Source organism: Barbatula barbatula (assembly GCF_947034865.1).
Source record: "Barbatula barbatula genome assembly, chromosome: 15".
NCBI classification, from domain to species: Eukaryota; Metazoa; Chordata; class Actinopteri; order Cypriniformes; family Nemacheilidae; genus Barbatula; species Barbatula barbatula.
In genome coordinates, this window is record NC_136778.1 from 8476592 (window position 1) to 8493585 (window position 16994).

General features: G+C 38.4%; 1 protein-coding gene across 3 annotated transcripts; it reads right to left on the reverse strand.

Annotated features, from left to right (window-relative positions):
* Positions 1-58: 58 nt before the first annotated feature.
* On the reverse strand, positions 59-8196 carry ywhaqa (tyrosine 3-monooxygenase/tryptophan 5-monooxygenase activation protein, theta polypeptide a). Of its 3 annotated transcripts, none has more exons than XM_079474366.1 (7): positions 8064-8191; positions 7208-7643; positions 3032-3155; positions 2107-2270; positions 1173-1268; positions 1003-1051; positions 59-477 (listed from the first exon to the last, which is right to left on the reverse strand). In XM_079474366.1, the coding sequence occupies exons 2-7, from the start codon at positions 7499-7501 to the stop codon at positions 407-409; spliced, it is 798 nt and encodes a 265-aa protein (XP_079330492.1). In that variant the 5' UTR covers positions 7502-7643; positions 8064-8191; the 3' UTR covers positions 59-406. The 3 variants fall into 3 exon arrangements, with proteins under 3 accessions (XP_079330492.1, XP_079330493.1, XP_079330494.1); XM_079474367.1 differs by lacking the exon at positions 8064-8191 and adding an exon at positions 7872-7992; XM_079474368.1 differs by lacking the exon at positions 59-477 and having other exon boundaries at positions 857-1051; positions 8024-8196.
* Between the last annotated feature and the right edge of the window lie 8798 nt (positions 8197-16994).

Consider the following 16994-nt stretch of genomic DNA (forward strand, 5'->3'; position numbering starts at 1 on the left):
CAAAAATTTGTAATAAAAATATTTGTAACATTCAGAGAAAACAATGAAATTACACACAAAGATGTATGACTTATAAAATGATCATTTTAATTCAGGTTACATAGCTGGTATGTAAGGTTAACACATTTTCACAAGGCTTGGGGGGATTAAGGTGACAACAGTCAATGCTTTGCAAAAACACAACAGTATAACTACTGACATCGCTTGACAAATCAAACATCCTCTCAACATGTGCATAAACCTGCAACGAAAGGTACTAAACCAAAGGTATGTAATATTAGTTCATATTCCAGTGTATTTTAAAATATGGGCATGCATGGTTTTAAATATTTTGTCTTTGAGCCTTTGCAAGGTACCTGAAAACCACAACCAGGCAGGGTGGTTTTGTGACCTTAAAGACATGATTCTATAGTCTATGAAAAGTGCATACTTGGCCGTGCAATGCGTGCTGACTTGGTGCATCAGAGAACAGCGTTCCTGCAATCAATAGTAAAGCGAAAAAGGCGTTTCAAGCCAAAACTATGACAATTCCACAAGACATTATCTCTGTCAGGTGTATGTCGATCTCCCTAGAGAGATGGCAGGTGATATAGCAAGCAAAGATCTAGCCATGCTTGAGGTGAAATGCTTTGCATTTTATGACTGACACTTCCAATGCTTATACTTACTGGAATAACACGCTAGTGGCTTTGTCACAATCAAAGGACAATTGATTTTATGTAAGGCTAATACTTTTCTACAGCAGACACTGCACATAAAGAAGGCTTAAGGAGAAACCACATAACCAAGGAACTTAATATTCACTTTCATTGCAACCACAATCCAGGTGGTAAAAAAAGTAACCGAATTTCCACATTCACAGCTCATTGGTATGATCATGGGCTTACATGGCTAGAATAATCATGAGTGACACAATAAGGAATGAAGAAGTGTAAAAAGTTGTCGTTTTCCAGGATTGTTTTACTTTAATATGTTAGGAGAATATGTAGGCTTAGTTTTCACCTCCATCTCCACCTTCACCCTCATCTGCGGTGTTTTCAGAGGTCCATAACTAATGGGAAAAATGAGAAAAGGTGGCATGCTTCAACTTTGGTTATTTTAAACATAAATGTTAAATCATAAAGGTTGCAAGTAATCTTTTGTAGTCGAGTATGGCTCTGTTTGAAACTCACTGTGAGGTTATCTCGAAGCAGCTGCATGATAAGTGTGCTGTCTTTGTATGAGTCTTCATTCAATGTATCTAGCTCTGCAATGGCTTCATCAAAGGCCTACAAGAAAATGCGCACAATGAGTTAAAGGCACGTGAAGATGTGCGAGGAAACCACAACACTGAACCTTCTGGCAAGCAAACTTTAAAGCTCGAGGTGCAAATTTTCAAAGATGTTTGAGCCTAAAATTTATCAAGGTAACAACATGATTTAAAGGGATAGTTCACCCAAAAATAAAAATTCTGTGATCATTTACACACCTTCGAGTTACAAATCTGTATGAATTTGGTCTAATTGAGTCTAATGAACCCAGAGAAATATATTTGGAAGAATGCTTATAACCAAACAGATCTCGGACCAATACTAATAACCATAGTAGGAAAAATTACTTCAAAATATCTTTGTGTTCAACAGAAAAAAATATTAAATTAAAGATTGTAGGACTGTAACAAACAGTTCTGGAGCAATTTTGTCTACCATTGCAATGTTTCCTACTATGGGGTCCAAGAGCTGTTTGGTTACAAGCATTCTTCCAAATATCCTTCTATGTGTACAACCAAAAAAAAAGAAATGTATACAGGCTTGGAACAAATGGAGAGTGACTAATTCATGACATCATCTTTGGGTGATCTATCCCTTTAATTAGATTTAAAAATTAAACCAAAACCAGCTTCAATTTCCCCAAAAAATATGATTTCCCTTTACCATATCTTCCATTTTTCAGACTGCAAGTGAATTCTCTAATAAGGAGCATATTACACAAGCAAAACTCATGTTGAATGAGAAAATGGCATAAGGTTTAATATCAAACATAGAAATGTTTACAGTAATTAAAGTAATGAACTCTGTGAGCACCAATGATCCGCAACACAGTGGAAGTGTCATCTAGAAAACCCACATTTTTGGCCAGAGAACAAGCCTGCTCAGGAGTGTTGAGGATCTCATAGTAGAAGACAGAAAAGTTGAGAGCCAGTCCCAGACGGATGGGGTGCGTGGGCTGCATCTCCTTCTTACTGATGTCAAACGCATCTTGATAAGCACTTTGAGAGTTGGCTATCGTTTCTGTGCGTGGACACAAAACGTTTTTGAAGTCATATCATGATGCAATATTTTTAAGATAAGACATGTATTAAGAGAGCACAATGCAGAAATGATAACTAGCAACAATAAGTTGTGATGGATTTGGATATTAGACCTATAATAACGAAGTGGCACTTAAATGTAATAAATAAGGCAAGTAAGATGTAACTTGGACATTACATTTTTTTTGTGTGCATAACAGCAGACATTTAGATTAAGACATAAATTAAATTAAGAATTTTTGACTAAATGTCAAGTGTTAGTCCCTCGCACTTGACTTTTGTGAACACTGCACCAAGCCATAAAATACACTGGGCCTTCCTGTTTTATTCTAAGCAAGCAGCCAGAGGGGGAATAAGGCCCCATAAGATCATCACCCAGAAAGACAGGCTGCAAACTCAATAAAGGGTTAAAGACGCCCAGGCCATCTAAATACTCTCTTTGAGTTTGAGTTCCTTAAATCTAAATAATGCAACCAAATTCAGACTCCAAAATCATTCGTGCTGAATCTGTTTTAACTCCACAGACATAAGCAAAGAACAAAATGTGACACTGACATGGTCTTACAAACAAGTGCAAACATAATTCACATCGCATGCCTGGGATGGCAAATTTCTGGGGAAAATATGTGAAGTAACAAAGACAACATTACTGAGAAAAGAAACGAACATGTGCGCACACACACATACACGTCACACACACATAACCCTTTACCCGAAACAGATATGCAGTAAGACACTTACCCTTCCAGGCATCTCCTGAGGCAACCTCTGCAAGATATCTGAAGTAGTCACCCTTCATCTTTAAATAGAAGACTTTGCTCTCTGCGTTTGTAGAGTTCTCAATCAAATATTTGCCCAGAAGTCCCTTAAGGTGGAGAAGAGTGCAAAAAAGAGAGAGTGAAAGAGCTAGTTGTATTAATCTTCTTTAAACAATCCTTGTATAACACAAGCAATTTATAAAGGTTGTAAAGGCACCAGCATAGGATTGTAAAAATAATCTATTGTACATGTGTAAAACTGTAAACTGACATTCTGCATTATCACCCGTTGACCACATTTTGGTCGTTGGTGGATGAATGGGGCTCTATTAGACTAACAATGCAAATGCACATAAACAAGCGAAACCCAGAGAAGAGTGCAGACTTCCTGTGTGACAACCCAGCCCTTTAGATGTTTCTCTACGGTGTAAAAAGACAGAGAAAAGGAGAAAGAGAAGACCAGGGCTGACATAACTTGGTTTAATCCAAAGAGGGCAGCCAGGGCACTCCTGGCCACAGATAACCCTGCAAGTGCACATCACATGTGCTTCACCTGACGCCTGAATTTAACAGATCCACCAGGATAGAGAAACAGACAACAAGCCTGTGTACTGCATGATACAGACAAGGATATGTGGCTAAATATTAAAAGAACAAGATACTCAGCATAAGCTATAAACATATGTTACAACATCAATGGAGAAGAAACCATATATTTCTGGACTACAAAGCACTTTGAAACTGTGACATGAGAAGTAAAAGGAAGTTGATCAGCTTAATGGTTGGCGGCTGTGACAAAAACACATGCATGCAATCAAACAGACCACAGCAACACAACAGTGCATGCCACTGAAATCTCAATGAGAAACGGTCTCATTTACTATTCTCCAAATCATTTTAGATAAACGAAGGGCTTGTGCCATCTCATAAGGTTCCCATTTACTTAATGCACAGTTTTATGCAGAAAACCATATTATCAGATGTTATGCAATCATCTCAGCATTTATGGGAATGTTCTACAGGGCCTCCAAAGAAACGAATGCACTGCCACTATCCCCTAATGCATATTCTCTTAATATCAGTGTTCAATGTCCGCTGCTTTAACTACAATTAAAGGCCAAGTGTCAGAAAAGCACAATGACATATTCCTCTCGCTGATGATAAGCACAGTTGTAACATCTAAAATGAAAATATCTCAAGAAAACATGGATCCAGCAGTTTTTCCGTTCAGGGCTACTGTAGAAACAACATGGCAAATTCCATGCAAGGGCACCTGCGGTGTATGTAGATAGAAAAAGCTCATTCTAACCAAACGTGACACAATGCTGTGACAAGATAAAAGTTATAATTTCCATGTTAAGGGGTTTTGTCCTAACCAGCCGCGGCTGACACAACGATCTCATTCCATGTAAATTCTGCACCTCATAAATATGAATTGCAAAACATGCATGATGACAGGCTATATACATTTGATTTTATGCGTTTAGATTCTGAAATTTTAGTATAGCATCCAGTGAGGCATCACTGAAGTCATGAGAATAGCTGCAGTGCGAGAGGCTGCGTGGACAGACAAAAACCGGTTCTGATTGGCTGTTTTTGTGATCGATTGTTGTGTCCCGCCCCTTTTTTGTGTCTTAGGTATGGACAACCAAATTGCTTATTGCAGGAATCTCATCGGAAAAAACATAATGCTTCATTATGAAAGTTATTTTATACACCTCTGAAGACTTCTCTGAGGATTTCTCTCAGTAGAGCATCCAAAAATTATTTGATCTTTAACCCTGCATCCCTGTAAAGAGTTAAGCAAAATTATAATCGTGCAACCTCACCTGCTTTTCTGCATTTAAAACCAAATCCCTACCATAGAAGCGCTCTACAAACCTCTGTGTAGAAGTCACATATCTGACAGGCTTGAGAGACATGCCCTTAATATCTAACCTGAAGGGATAACCTCCCCATGTGTCAGTGGCCCCTGACCTTCTATTCTTCACAAACTGGCCTTTTCTCGTTTGACAGGAAACCAGCTCTTTTAATGCCCTTCCTCTCTTTTTCTTCAGCATTAAGATGCTGAGAAAACGGTGAGTGAGATTATGTGCACATCCATTTCCTGTCGCCTCTTGCAACACTATATGTACTCTCCCCACTCAGGATGGGCCCCTCATGTTAAGGATACGCCTCCACAAAGGATAAGATCCTCAAACTGTTCCTATTTAAGAACAGCACACTACAACAATCAGCTGTAAGAGAACGTTAACAGCAAGACAATGCACTGTTGACTGCTATTTTTAGTAGTCGAGGACACTTGTTTCTAACCAATTTATTATATTATAAATCATTTTCTTTCTGTGGCACAAGACAAGCTGCCTTTCATTAGACATGAGGAATGAATCTAAAGAAAAATTTAAGCTATAGTTCACCCAGACATCATAAATTACATAAATAATAAATGTCACATCCATAATGCTGGAATTGCCCTTTTGAAGACTTGAATATGGCACTTTTTATAGCATTGCATTCTAAATTCCTTAATCATTCAGCAAAGAACAGCTCGGGTACTCTTCCTAACATCTTATTTTGTAAATAAAACGTAAAACGAATCCCTTTGATATGGTTATGACAGAGCTACAGAACTACAGTTTATTTAAAGATGGGTTCACTGACAATTTGCGATATTAATCCCAGCTTGACTTCCAAATGCGCTCATTCATTGCATCTTTTTTTAACACTAGGCATGAATTGTCTTGTCTTTGCTGCAGCACCATTTCGGCAAGTTTGATAAGCATGACAAAAAGATGACTGGGCTATTAGGGGAGTGACAGTGGGAATCCAATACTGATGACACAGAACCCAACCGTCGCTGCCTGTGGGAGGAGAGAGAGAGAGAGAGGCTGTACTTCTGCCTGCAATACATATCGAATGTGGGAAGCTGAAGGCTTGGTTGTCTCTCTCAGCACCGCTGCACTAGGAATCAATTGTCTAATGATCCCACAAGAGTCTCTTTCAACAAGAGGACAGGGATGAGGTGCCAAACTTTACACTGGAACACTGTATGTGGTGTTTTTTCAATCCAAGTACTGCAGCTATATGCCACCGCAGCCACTTCGAGAAGAGTAAGTTGCATATTAAGCATAGCCAGTATATGAAATAACCATATAGATTGGCCACTTTATAGGCTAGCAGCAGTCTAGATTATAGAAGTATAAAGCCAGTATTGAATATAGTGAGCAGATTGAGTATATTCAGAGGCGGTATTCCCTATACGTAATATATTGCCAGGTAAGATATACCCAATATTTACCCAGAAAAGAATGTAGTCAGTACAAACAGTCATATTGAGAATGGTCAGTATATAGTACTATGAAATCTAGACAGTGTACAGAGCAGGTAGTGCAGTTAGTATATTGTCAGAATAGTATTTACTACTACAGCCTGTATAGAATATGTATCAGTACATACAATAATATTGTGCATAGTCAGAATACAGTCATATAAATTCTACAAAGTATAGCACAATACATACTCAAGAGTACAGAGTATAGTTAGGGTGCGTCCAAATACCCCCAATTGCGGTCTTAGCCACATCAGAGCGCATGCACGTGACTGGAAGTAAAAGCACAAGTCTGACCAATGTCCTAAAAGCGCCAAAGTGCGGTGCCCTTAACACACACCATCTTGAATACCGCTTCCGAGCGGTATTCAGGGATAAGTGTATCCCATCATGCATCACGTTCTGGATATATCATGAGACTTTTTGCCCGGATCTCACAAGCTTCCAGTGCAAGTTATACAACTATTTTTTAAGATTATATATTTATATTTGGTAAACAAATCATTTTAAAGTAAAACGTAGTGTTGCACAATTTATTGTTAAATGAAAACTTATTATTTTCGTTATGCATTTTGTAAAACTGCTTCTTTCACATAATTAGAAACACCACATTAATTAACCTTACATGTTTCTTCTGGTTAAGTGCATCCCAACGAATTAGAAAAATGCCCACTTGGGATCTTCACGCCCACAAACACAGGAAATACGTCATGAAAGTAGTCAAGTGCAAAGACCTCAAGTGGGGGTATTTGGACGGAACCTAACCAGTATGTTGTCAGTAGAGGGTATCATCACTATAGAAGTACATACTTTCTTTCACCGTCAACTTACCAGCACGTCGTTGCAAATATCGCGTAATTCACCCTCCACTTTCCCTCTGTATTCCTTCACCATCTGAAGCTTTTTCTCGTTGCCATCGGTCTTCTGTTCAATACTCGAGATGACCCTCCATGCCGACCTCCGTGCCCCGACCACGTTCTTGTAGGCGACAGAGAGCAGGTTTCTCTCCTCGTTGGTGAGCTCTGCTCCATGCTCCGTCACCAGCTTCATAGACGCGGCCATGTCATCATAGCGCTCCGCCTGCTCTGCCAGCTTGGCTTGCTGAATAAGCTCCGTCTTATCCATGATTTAATGACACGATAAAAGCGTTTCAACGCTGGGAAATGGCGAGTCCGACAAAGAGGGGAGTGAGAACAGAATGTGTGTACAGGGGAAGAGGAGAGGCTTGCTGGGCGACGCAGTAAGGGCTGAGGTAGTCTACGAACACCTGAGGTTGTAAAACCAAGAATGCAATGACAGATGATGCGAATCAGGCAGTTTGAATTGTTCAATGTCAGTCAAAAAAAATTACAGTTTACGAAAAAGATGACATTTTACACAAAAACGACGCACTGGCTGCTATAAATATCGTTGCGTATCACACAAAATAAAGAGAATATATGTTTAGCATCAAATAAAATATTCACTTTCAACTGATCTAACGTTAGTTACTCACGCATGTCTATTACAATACTGTCCATAAACCAGCCAATGGCTAACCTGCTACTTCTAGACCCACAATTCACAAAAACACTGTCTGTAAACATCACCAGCTGTTCGCGAATCGTGTTTCTATCATGAATAATGCGTTACATTCTTAATAAATACGCGATTGTTGCATCCCAATCGCAAATATTATCAACTTCACCTGGTAGCGCGTGCACTTGATAAGGTTAACGTTAGCTTTTGTCAGATAATGACTCCCTCCTGACAGGGCTTTTACTTTAACCCGACAGCCAAAGTAAAACCAAACATCATTCTGTTCTTTACATAACTGGAGTGTGAAATAATAAAATACAGCAAAATAAGAGAAGGTTTTTCCCACCTTGAAGAGCTGTACCAATCAGATACACGGCAAAGGCTATATCCGCTTTAGGTTGGAGGGAGAAAAGATTCGACTTCACGTCCTCAACCGAACTCAAGGAGGGGGCGTGGTCTCCCAAACACATGTCTAATCAGCGTTCAGATGCGGCGTCCCTCCTACGCGTAGCTACGGTCGGTTGACCAATAGTTGATCAACTAGGCGGGGTTGAAGGAGGTCCACTCTGAGGCCATGGGATTTACGCGAATTAGAACAAGTGAGAGGAATGTCTCATCGCAATGGACACACCCCTCTAGAATGCTTGGGCGTGGTTGGAGTTCTAACGCTAAAAATGACTTAAGTGCAGATGTATTTTTAACTGATTTATTTCATCTAAGCAGAACCCTTTGTGCAAAATGCAAATGGTTGTTAATATGAGTATTATCGTTCATTTGAGGAAAGTACTGAGCGCCTGCTTTTTGTTGCTTTCTGGGACAGTAAGTGTTTCTAATGAAAATGAACATGTTTGAATCCTTTCTAGATAGTCCTTGGTTCTGGGTACAGAATTAACAACACGGAATCTGTATTATTAGACTGTGCTGTCACCTGGGGTTTGTTAAAGACAATATTGTTAATAAAAAATACCTGGTGCAGTGAAATAAATTGGGCTAAAGTAAAAATAATGAATTGTCTAGGCCCCATGACATTCTCTGAAGCAGGAAAAACCACATATCAGTTACTGGTATAGAATGATCTCTTCCCCTGTAATCCCATCCTTTTGTTAAACGTAGTGCCTCAAGGATCCGAGGCACAAAAAATGGTGTTCACTGAATGATGCTTTTCGGTATCATGACATGACATTCCGCAACGCTATGGTGTAAACATATGAACACTTACCATTGTGCAGTAGATTATTTTCAATGAATATTTTAAACAGATTATATTTCACTTAATCACAGGAAGAAGCGATACTTAATTATGTGCCTGTATTACCCTCATTACTTTCTGTTTAATGAATAAAGGCTTATTCATCCCAAATTACAGGGCTGCCATTATTTACTCATGCAAATACACTGGGGAAAAAACTAACTGTAGAATTCTGTTCTCATGAACTGAATCTTTTCAATGAAGCTAAAGTGCTCTAATAGGAAAAGAGTCACAAGATATTAAATAATTTCATAATCCAGTCTGTATTGCTGCTTTCTAAATCGTCCTTCACTTTACATCCGGTTTTAATGGAAATATTATTTTGCTAGAGACCAGTAATAGATTTTAAGCACACATTCAGCCTGCTTGGCTTATCTGATACTTCCATTTGCTCTGGGAGCTGCGGAAAAAGTGTGAGAGCATGTAATATGCTGAGTGCTTTAGGAGTGCTGTGCATTTATGTAAGGTTTCTGACATGCTGTCCTTCTATGACCTGAGGGCCGTAAAACATTCATAGGGAACAGAAGGAGAAAGAGGGTGAGTGAAGATTTAACAGGTCTGGGACATCAAATGCAGATCATAAGAAAAGACGAAGATGTAATGGGATTCAGGCCCAGGATATGTGTAGGCACACCATCAGGTTACTCCACAGACTAAGTAAACCATTTCTTTAGAGCTGACTTTCATGGTCGTGATGAAACCAGTAAAATACGGTTGATGTTCCAGCTCTTGGAAGTAAATAGCTTATAATGCGTTTCTTAAACAGATTCATATGTAGTGCCATAAATGTGTAATTAATCCATATAGAGACAAACCCTTTTAGTTTAAAACACTTTCTCCTATCTTGCCTGTTAAGAAATCCCGTAAAAAAACAGATAAATTACCTGTACATTTTCCTTTTATTTTACGGACATTTACGTTCATGCTAAAATGTAATTAAATGCAGTGCAAAATACAGGTAAAAGAACTTTAAAAAATGAATACAAAACATTCCTGCGTATGAATACAGTATATTGTGCCCTGTTTTTTCTTCCCAGCCAGCATGCCGTCACCCATGTTTGTGAACTAGAGCAGTCAGGCTGTCGGTTCACACTTTTTGCACAGGCGAGTACTATTACATAATATTTTTTTTTCAGTAAATACGGAGGAAAATGTCTCTGTGCGTTGCCTTGTCTCCTGAAAACCTGCTTGGCAAAAAGCTTACTCAGAACTGGTATCAGCCATGTCCTTCAATGTACCGTATTCAGAAAAGGCCCAGAAACTTATCCAAATAATTATTCTGGAAATGACAGAAACAAAATAAACACATCACACAGATTTTATTTAATGTACAATGATTTTTGCTACATTGTTTAAACATAAGGTCATTGTAAATAAACAACAGACAGCAAAAACTGTGTTTTACAGCACAAAAAGGTTGCATTTAGACAGGCTGTTATGACAGGGACATGTGCTGCATATGCTGGTAATGGGCTGCAGGTTAATGTTATATACAATTTGACTAAATTAAAGGAACCGTTCACCCAAAAATAATTCCATTATCATTTACTCAGCCTCTAGTTGTTCAATATCTGTATGAATTTCTTTGTTATGTTGAACACAGAGAAAGATATTTGGAAGAATGCTTGTAACAAAACAGATCATTGACTACCATGAAAATTTGCTTTAATCTGTCTAACATGAAGATATTTGAATGAATGCAGGAAAGCAAATAATTCTGGGGCGCTTTTGACCATTGCAATTTTTTCCACTTAATGTTTTCCTACTCATTTAATCTTTCACACTTACATCTTCTCTTAGCTGCATTGCATCTGTCAAGGCTGAAAGTAAAAGAGCCATGATCAGAATCTAAACATGACTGAAGTGTTTCTGATGTTATTGAACTGTAGTCCTATTAATTTTCTGGGGGTTTCAAAGGCAAAATTCACTAGACAGATGAGGCACCATGTTGTCACCTTATTCCTGAGATGCTTTGATCTATATGTCACCCTCATTTCTGCAGCTTGTAGTCTAGGGTTAATTTGTCACTTTACAGAAGCTGTTATAGTGTTACTAAATATGGCTGTTCTGATGTTCTCCTGGTGGGCTCCTGTAAATCCTCAGAATTATGTGTAAAATAAAATCAAGATAGGATCTCTTTAAAGCAATAGCTCACAGAAATATAAAAACTCTCATAAATTATTAACCCTGATGCTTCCCCAAAGCTATTTATAACTTACTTTATATTAAATAATTTTACAATAAAAACCGCCATGTTGTCTTATAAGGATGACAACATGGCGAAGCACATGCATCCATCATCAAAGTACCCTAAATGACTCAAGTCGGTTCATGTCTGAAACAAAACTGCATGTTATTTGAGAGAAACCTATTAACATTTTGTTGAATTCTAAGTACAAATACTCTATTAAACTATAAAACATGAAGCACAGGATACCAGATAAGCTCTCAGTCCAAGAGAGAGTGAAAGAGAGCACCGCACATGGAGAACATAGACCCCGCGCCCTCAACACGTGCCTCAGCACTCAACATGATAAAATATTCATTGAGCACGCTCAAACACACGGCATGTTTGCCACATTATAAGTGTGTCATAGAAGTCGGGGCCGTCGGGTCACACTTATCATTGTTGTCAAGATGGAACACCAGCCAATTACAGCGATAGTTTCACCAATGTAATGCTTATAAATCAAACACTTAAGATTTGAAATATGTCAGTTTTCCTCCTTAGCAAATGCTCTTGTCTGCACAATAAGCCTCCTCCCTGTCATGATTCTGCCTAGTCTTGTCTTGGTTTTCTGTTCTAGGGGCAGAATCATGACAGACCCACGTGTTTTATGTGGAGAGAAACATATTATTGTCAATCAGGACATAACATGTGTTCTCTCCAGTCTCGTCATTGGCCCCGCCCCTCTCGTTCCTAGTATTGCTTTCCTCCTGTGTCTCATTACCCACACCTGCCCATTGTTATCTCCTTTGTTAGTCTCCCTATTTAATGCCCTCTTGTCTTGTGCTCGTTCGTTGTACTTGTTTCCTGTCATGTTCTTGGTCACTGTATGCAGTTTGGCAAGTTCCTTGTTTAATTATTCTTAGTTTATTTTTGGCCCCCCTTGCGGGAAGTCTTTGTTTTCAGTTTTGTATCCAGTTTTGTTAGTGTTTACCCCATCGTTGGGTGTTTGTTTTGTTATTAAAGTCTGTGTGTTAACCCCTTCATCCCCGTGTCTGCCTGCACTTGGGTTCTTCCACCACGTTCACAACACCTCCCATTGTAATTTTGATATAAATACATAAAATAACACTTTATTTCAAGATGTACTTCTATTATTCAGTCCACACAAAGCACGCTGGGTATCGATCTGACATCATTTGAAGATATGAGTTAAGTGGAACTCAAAATATCAAAAAAGTTGTACGATTAATTAACTTCACAGTTACGAGTACAGTTTAATTATTTTTAATGAGGAGATACTGTTCGGGGATAGGGTCTGACAGTCCTGTCAACACTGACACATTTAATCCATTTGGGTTGCGTTCATTGGTAATTCAGGAATGATTTTCAAGAACGGTTCCTGCACCATTAATGTGTACAAAGTGTGTTAATTACGTGATATCAGCATGTGCATCAAATAGTGTTGTGCAGTTCATTGTATTCCATAGTAGTGTATTGTAAATGGGGCTTCGAAATATTTTTTCTGCTAGTCACACTAGTGTTCCTCCCAGCCTGACGCCTAAAGTCCCCCACAAGCCCAAAGAGCTTTTCTGTTCTCAAAATCTGTGTGTGTAGTTCAGGTAAACCAATAATTTTACCTTGTGGGGACATTGTTTTATCCAACTACACATATGCAAATGTCTTGTCAACTTCATACAAATGTGTAGCCTTATTAACCACCACTCATTTGCATTTGGCAACTTTTTTAGTCTGTACATTTTCCTTTTTTTTGTCAGGTGTGTGTTGAATCCACAACCTTTGCACCACAAAAGCGATGCAGACACATTTTGTATTCTGTTATCTGTATTGTATTTTTGTTACCTCATGCAATTCAAAAATCTCTCCGTCCCACCACCTTCCAAATCACACACACACACAAGCACACACATAAACTAAACAAGTTTGTTGCTACTTGTGGAGAAGGTGAGATGCGCATTTGATAAAAGAACAAAGACACCATAAATCATGAGTGTGGGCAGGTGCAATGTCATTTTCTTTATATTTTTTATGACTAAAATTTTCTCAACTTTACATTAACATTGATGACAAATAAAATGGGTGATGCTTTGCTCTGACACTCACACAGTAAATATATGATGTGTGCATGCTTAGCAGCAGAAGATCTTCAAAATAGTGCTGTTTCTTTTCAGACTAATGCATATTGAAAACTACCTTTTTGCACTCCTAAATGTAATAAATGCATAATAAAATGTGCATAATAAAAAGTTAACGCTGAGCAAAAGACACACCATGAAGAATATACAATATAACACCATGTGATTTTGCATCTTGTTTAGTTTCCTGAAGTGTGGGTTAATATTTGGCTGGACAGCAAATATCTCTCTTTAAAGTGTGAAAGTGCCATTAAGAGTAAACAGGTCAATAACCCAGCTATAATTATAGTCTTTGGTAAAGACGGACGGGTAAAGCACATAGGTAACCAAACACTTGGCACTTTAAGGTAAAAATAACACACCTCACCGCAAAACAATGAGTATCTCATCTTTCAAGTGCACTATAACAATCTGTTCAAGGATAATAAATAATACTCAGCGCTGTCTAATAAACTGTCGAATCTTTTAAATCACAAGCAGTCACAAGATGACAGACCAGATGGTGTGATGTTCTCCATATAATGTGGTTTAAAGAATATTACATTATCATCTACACTCGCCTAAAGGATTATTAGGAACACCATACTAATACTGTGTTTGACCCCTTCAGAACTGCCTTAATTCTACTTGGTATTGATTCAACAAGGTGCTGAAAGCATTCTTTAGAAATGTTGGCCCATATTGATAGGATTAGCCTCTGTCCCCTCAGCCTCTCCCCTTCAAGGTCATAGTAAAGAACCATAATGACCCTATATAATTTGATATATTATGCTGTATATTCTTAAAGGAAAAAATTCATTTGGCAAAAGTCATCTTGCACAACCTACTTCCCTCCCTTGCATGTGGAGAAAATGTAACAGCTCCTATCTTCTCAGCTGGAGATGGAGATAACAGCATGTCATTACAGTAGATAAATAAAGCAACGGTTTATGAATGAGACACCAAAATACTCCCTACATTTGTATAACCTGGCAGACAGCTTTAACATTGCATAGTTAGCTTGTTAAGATGACGTACTCATATGACTGGCAAAATGTTCAACATTAAGTCCTTATGTCTGTGTGCACTGCCCCGCAAATCTTTTCTGCCTTACTATCAATTAAAAATATTAAGCACAATATTAATATAAGCTGTTTGAGAGGCCTGTAATTACTGCTTAAAATGTATAGAGGACATGTGATGGGTTTATTTTTAGTTGGTTTCTAGGAGTAACCATAGAATTCCTGATTTCCAGTCTCGCTCTTTTTCTCACACACCCCCTCTCTCTCACTCTCTCTCTCTCTCCGTCTCTCTCTTTTTCATTGTCATAGAGTCCATCATAGTTGCTATGGAGACAGCCCCAGTTATCCCACGCCAAGTATTGTATTCTCCACAACCCTTTAGCGGGTGGGGGTTAATGGTAGAAACCAGATCAAATTTATTTTTACAGAATTTTCCTGTCATTTTCCACGTAAAATGTTTTTTTACAGCTTTTTATGTATTTTTTAAAAAAATATAAAATTACAGATCAAGACAAGACATTTACAAGAAATTTTTTGAAAACACTATAATATATATAGGCCTACTTATATTTTATAATTTTACTGTTTATTTCAGTTTTACCAGTTTATAGAAAATTTCATTTTTTTTACAGATTTATTTTTACAGTGTATAAATAGAAGTATTTGACTTTGTCATTTTTTTAATATAGGGTGTCCAATTAACACGAAGAAACTAATTATTGGTGTATATATGAAGGTGGGCACATTTTTCAATAACAGTAATATATAGTAAAATTTTTATTTTCTCTTATAGCATCAAGCAAAACATGTCATCCCATTCTGCTCACCACAGTATATTTTAAACCTGCTGTTAAAAAGTAATCTTACTCGATTGCTGATCAAGCTCTGTTGGGCATTCCCTGAAAAACACTACATTTGCGGGAAAGTGGCATTCTTGGGCTGAAACAAATAGCCTTGTGGGTGGATTTATGCATGAAAAACAATAGTCTGAGCAGTGTGTTATGCTGGAGATCTAGGTAGTGTGTGTCAGCTTTAGTGTTCTCCAGACTGGGTTTTATGTTAGAAGCTTTAAGCTCATGCAGGTGTTGGCTATCTTGTTCGGATAGACGGTGATACAGTCAGACTGGCTTTAACACTATAAACATTTGCCTGTCCGGATGCATATTTTTAAGAGATAGGTTATATGTGAAGCTTTCCTCGCAATAGTGATGGAGGGCTGAGTAAACAGCAGGCCTGCTGACAGGGTACTACAGTGAGTAATGATGCCAGTGAGGTCATTTTTTTCCAGAGTGATGGGGAAGAACCAAAATACAGTGTGTGTGTGTATTCTCACTCATATGCAGTGTTTCTTTATGGACCCTGAAGGCGACAACTCCTCTGAGTGAAAGACAGGTGAGCCCTGATATCAAGGCACAATCAATCGCATCAGTAAAGTGGTTGTCGACTCAGAACCTGCAAAGCATCTGCTTCTATGTTGATGCATCACCAAATCTGATGCCCTCTCTTAGAGGAAAACTATTGCACATGCACACTACACATGCTTTCATCTTTGATTATGCATGAGCTACCACTGCCATTCAGTGTGCCTCTAAGAGATGTGGTTTCCATGGTAACCACCAGGACGCAGAGCTGAGGTTGGTAACAATAGGATTTTCCATGTGCGTAGTTGGTGTGAAAACAGAATGAAGATTCCACTACATCCATCTCGGCACATCAAAAGCTGTATGTCAATGCCGGAAAGAAATAAAGGTGAATGACGTTATTGATGTCATTAATATTCCTTTATTACAGTAGTTTGTACACAATAGAAAATACAATACAGGGAATTAAGCTCATAAAAACAGGGAGTTAGATGTAAATCATTATTGCTGGACTTTTAGCCTTAATGTGTGTTTTTGCATATTTGATTATTCAAAATGCCTCTCTCTTCACCCCGAGATTACCTCACCGCTGACATAAGTCACAGACATCTGGATCCTAACACCAGAGAAAGCTGCTGCCCACCAAGCAAGTGTGAGAATGTGGGTATAATTTAATCTGTGTTGAGTGTTATGTTTCATAGTAAATATTGTTTTTGGACAACCTCACCTGCCTGTGAGTAAGATAAAGCAGGGTCGTGAGCTAAAAACCAAGTGAAAAGTATAATTTTCTCTTCAGCCGAGCAGCGTATCACACCCACAGCCTCCCACAATCATATTCCTCCGCATGTGGCACCCGTGGAGGACGAGTGGGTATGAAACGTGTGTTTTAGTATGATGAATAATACCCACAACAGCACTGACTGTTCCTGATTTCCATAGATAACAATGCTAGGCTTTGCATATTGAGTAAGGCAATAAACCATGAAGTTGGCCCTGTGGTGCGACGCAGCTTCTTTAAAGGAATTTGTATGTGTGTGAGTGTGCGAAGGGGATTGCTGATGCACACACCTGAAAATAACTAAAAAAGAGATATCATTACCGCTATTGGTACTTTCATAGAACATGCATTTGTTTTACTTTTCACACAAGTCATCTGCACAAAAAAA

What these genes read in the sequence shown, in the direction of transcription:
- ywhaqa (XM_079474366.1), bottom strand. Translation starts at nt 7,501, where the DNA reads ATGGATAAGACGGAGCTTATTCAGCAAGCCAAGCTGGCAGAGCAGGCG. An exon ending in TGCTTCGAGATAACCTCACA is followed by an intron (nt 1,052 to 1,172) that starts GTGAGTTTCAAA and finishes TTTTCCCATTAG; the next exon opens with TTATGGACCTCTGAAAACAC. An exon ending in GGGTGAAGGTGGAGATGGAG is followed by an intron (nt 478 to 1,002) that starts GTGAAAACTAAG and finishes TATTGATTGCAG; the next exon opens with GAACGCTGTTCTCTGATGCA.